The sequence below is a fragment of the Oculina patagonica genome, unplaced genomic scaffold (genome assembly GCF_052425735.1).
Source record: "Oculina patagonica isolate OP01 unplaced genomic scaffold, crgOcupat unplaced983, whole genome shotgun sequence".
Taxonomy (NCBI): domain Eukaryota; kingdom Metazoa; phylum Cnidaria; class Anthozoa; order Scleractinia; family Oculinidae; genus Oculina; species Oculina patagonica.
Genome location: NW_027558892.1, coordinates 2,002 through 5,920, shown reverse-complemented (window position 1 = coordinate 5,920; position 3,919 = coordinate 2,002). Strand labels below are relative to the sequence as shown.

The 3,919-nt window shown below is 36.9% G+C and overlaps 1 protein-coding gene across 1 annotated transcript; it reads right to left on the bottom strand.

The window, feature by feature from the left end:
* Positions 1-596: 596 nt before the first annotated feature.
* On the bottom strand, positions 597-3,644 carry LOC144641483 (inositol 1,4,5-trisphosphate-gated calcium channel ITPR1-like; the record flags this gene model as incomplete). The annotated part of the gene is made up of 5 exons (XM_078500483.1): positions 597-753; positions 1,298-1,352; positions 1,902-1,964; positions 2,602-2,901; positions 3,503-3,644. Coding segments are annotated over 5 exons (687 nt in total), but the record flags the coding sequence as incomplete, so codon positions are not given.
* Between the last annotated feature and the right edge of the window lie 275 nt (positions 3,645-3,919).

Sequence of the window (3,919 nt, the reverse complement as noted above, 5' to 3'; positions counted from 1 at the left end):
TTAAGTAAAAATTACAAATAAAAAGTGTAGTACTACAGTAAAAAGTTAGCTCAAAGCTACCTGATTGTTACTTATTTTCGCGGGATCCTAATTTCGCAAAAATGGAACGGACATATTTCGCGGGACTTAATTTTCGCGATTTGGTCAAATATACGTAATTAACATCAAAAATACAATAAAAAACGTTAAAAATAGATTTTCGCGGGTCTTTAGTTTCGCGTTTTTTTTGAAAAACGCGAAAGTCGCGAAAATTAAGTCCCGCGAAAATAAGTAACAATAAGGTAGTTTGAAGGCACACCACTTAAAGTAAAACAACATGGTTAGAATCTACACACAGAAAGCCATCTGGCAGTAGGCCGACCATTTGGCTATTTATTAAGTCGTGGAGCTGACCTTCGAAATAACGGCAACACACCTAGCTACTTGGCATGGTAGAAGGCTCTCAAAACTGGCGGTCAGGAAAGGGAAATATCAGATAATATTTGGGCTTGTCACGTATTCTTTCCCCAAGAAAGAAAGTAGAAAAGAATGTGTGACGATCCCAAACAAAACGTCTGCATATGAAGCTAAAGTTCCACAGACCTGTTTAGAAAGCTTGTAGCACTTCTTGTCTTTGACTAAAATGTCTAAAGAGAAGCTGTAATGCCCCCTGTCACCAGTGGAGGGTAGTTATGCATACATAGGTACAATAGCACACGGAGGAATGTGCGGCCCCCCTGACCATCAAGGTCAAGGTCAATCTCCTTCAGGCCACTGAAAGAAAATTCAACCCTGTCAGTCCAAAGTTCAAAATCTTATTTCTCCTTACTGAGAACCCTACCATTAATATCAGTTTTGAGAATTTGGCGGTTTATCAAGACCATGATTTTATTTATTTTCATTACCTGACCACTTAACAATTCTGTAAGATGAGTACAGATGTTGATCACACTAATATATGTTGGCATCAAGCTTAAAAGTTTAAGAGCGATTTTTGATTGACTGCCGTAAAACCAAAACCAAAGTAATCACTTTAGCAAATCAAAAAAGACACATGCAATCCAGTAAACCAATAAAAACTCGAAGCAAATACATGACGCTGCCACAAAGCGCGGGAAAACGTGTGCGTGTGAGTCACCATTGGTTTTGGTTTTACATCTGATTGGTTGAGAAAGTGGCGCGAGTTTTTTAAACCAAATCAGTAAGCGTACGGTGGTAGTGCAAAACCAAAGCAAATGCAAATTACTGACAGACAAGTGAAAATTGATTTAGACAAAAGAATATGCTATGCTTTTCAAACATTGAACGCAGAACTTACGTAGAGCCTCCAAAAATGGCTTCAGCTTGTGCGCTGATGTTTTCCAGGTCAATCCCTGAAAATACAATGCTTATCAACGCCTTGTACATGAAAGGTAAAGTTTTTATCAAATCGACACAAAAATAAAAACGTTTTTACTTGCATTGTAGTTTAACCTTTACTGTATCATTAACAAGATTAAAAGCTTTTAAAATGTAAAAAGATTTTTAGATAGTAAGTTTGAAGAGGTTTATATTTAAATCAAAATACCTTGTTACAATGTACGAGTTTGATACCTTGTTGTTCAGTTACTATTACACGCAAGATCATCCAATCTACGGTTATTTATTTAAGTTGTTATCTTTGGTGTTTAACTATCACTGTCTGAGTTAAGCAGTATTTTAAAAATAAATTTCCAAATTATTTGCAATGTTTAAGAAATTTCACTTCAAGTGTTTTCTATGAGGTTTAACTGATATGTCATTTAACATTAAAATGAACGCATTTTAAAAAAAATCACTTATAAAGCAAGCTCACTTTGTATTTTAACTGAAGTAGCTTTTAACAAACACGATTGTTCAAGTAGCTTTTAAAGCGAACATGAAAGTTTAAGTTTATAACATACAGTCAGGTCCAAGGTAATGAGGAACACCATCTTTATCAATTTTACAGCGCCTGAATTTAGTTCCTGGAAATAAAATGTACAAATTGAGAGTATTAAAATTACCTAGGACTATAACCTGTATAATGATTGTATGGTCTGCTGATGATCTCTGTCGAGTCACGTCTTCATTATGGAGTTTGTCTTGTTACGTACGGGTCAGTTTTGTTTGTCCTGACGAAAAGCTCATGTACTTTCTCTTACATTAGCTTTTCTGCGACCCGAGTGACACGCTCTCATACAAAGTTAACCTCGCTTTACGGACACTGGTTATCTGCGCGCTTTATTTTGTCAAGATTCTGTGCTAATTGTATCCTGTTTAAAAAATGAAATCTTTCTATTGGTTAATACGATTTTATTTAAGTCACCGACTATGTTGCGTTTGAAACAAAAGAACATTAATTTTAGTGCAAGACATCTGTTTATTTGAATGAGGGTAAGGTTTTTCTTTCTTCAGTTTGTACTTAAGCTACAATTAGGACATAAAACTGCATTCTGCTGCTTTTAAATTGTGTGCTCTAGTTTTTGAATCTAGAAAAAATGTGTCAGTGACGTTTTTTCCTGAGAGAACGCTTGATAGGGACACCTAGATAACATGGACATTTTTGCGTGTCCGTTGGGTGTCCGTATTAACCGGGCTCCATATAACAATATATTACAATACCATTTTCTCCATTCATTTCTGCCAATCCAGCGTTACTTTCATCAAAGTCTCTCTTGAAGATCGTCAGAAGACTGGAAATGCGATAATCCAGCCGAACGTTCATAATAAACTCCAGGATTTCGATTATCTTTGCTTTTGTCTCCATGACGACATGGTCGATCTCAGTTTCTTGCGTGGAACCTGATTCAGGTTGCTGTGTGAGCCCCCATGGGTCTAGGCTCCCTCCCAGTGCCATACGCGTCATGATAGCGCCAAGACTGTGAATGCTTCGCATGACATTTACCTTCTCTCCACTTCCAGCTAAAAAAGAAAAATTAGCTAATTTTTATTTCAAAATTGTTGAAAAACAAACTGCACCACATGAAAGTACAGCTCAGTAGTTTTTATTTAAATGGTCACACACTAGGATTTCATCCACAGACTAAAAAAGTTAGAACCACATTGTTCAGCACGATGAACAGTACCACATGAAAGTACTGCTCAATAGCTTTCATTTGAATGGTCACACACAAGGGTTTCATTCACAAACTTTAAAGTTAGAACCACCTTATGGAGCATAGTAAACAGTACCACAAAAAAGAACTTTTCAATAGCTTTCATTTGAATGGTCGCACACTAGAGTTTTATCTACGGACTATAAAGTCAGAACCACCTTATGTAGCATAATAAACAGTACCACATGAAAGTACTGCTCAATAGCTTTTAGTTGAATGGCTACACACTTGGGTTTCATCCATAATAAACAGTACCACATGAAAGTACTGCTCGATAGCTTTCATTTGAATGGTCACATACTAGGTTTTTATCCACAGACTTAAAAGTTAGAATCACATTTATTGACTTGATCCAGTGACCACCCACCCAAAAGACGTTTCTATTCTTATTGAGACTTTTCACTCACCAACTGGTTTTCCAGATGGTCTGACTCCACCATGAGCTCGCTGCTCACAGTCGACAATTGACAGCACTGTCTGCGTGAGACGTAATAACTCACTGAAGCCATAAAAACCAAAGTAGATCAAATTTCTAGCGATCTGTACAACCTGTGAACAAACAAACAAACAAACAAACGTAATGTAAACCAATACATCAATATAAAAAAGATTTCTAAGCAGGGATTATTGACTTGTAACAAGAGGTATGTTCGCCAAGTGCATCAGACAGTTCACAGTCCCAAGTTTAGTATATCACATACTCCTGAGTGGCAGATCAACATTGTGTAGTCTTAGATGTCAGCTGCCTTCTCGATCCTCGACCCAAATCAAGTAAGACAGAATAATCCAGCACGAGGTCAATATGCCGCCCTCAGATAACATGA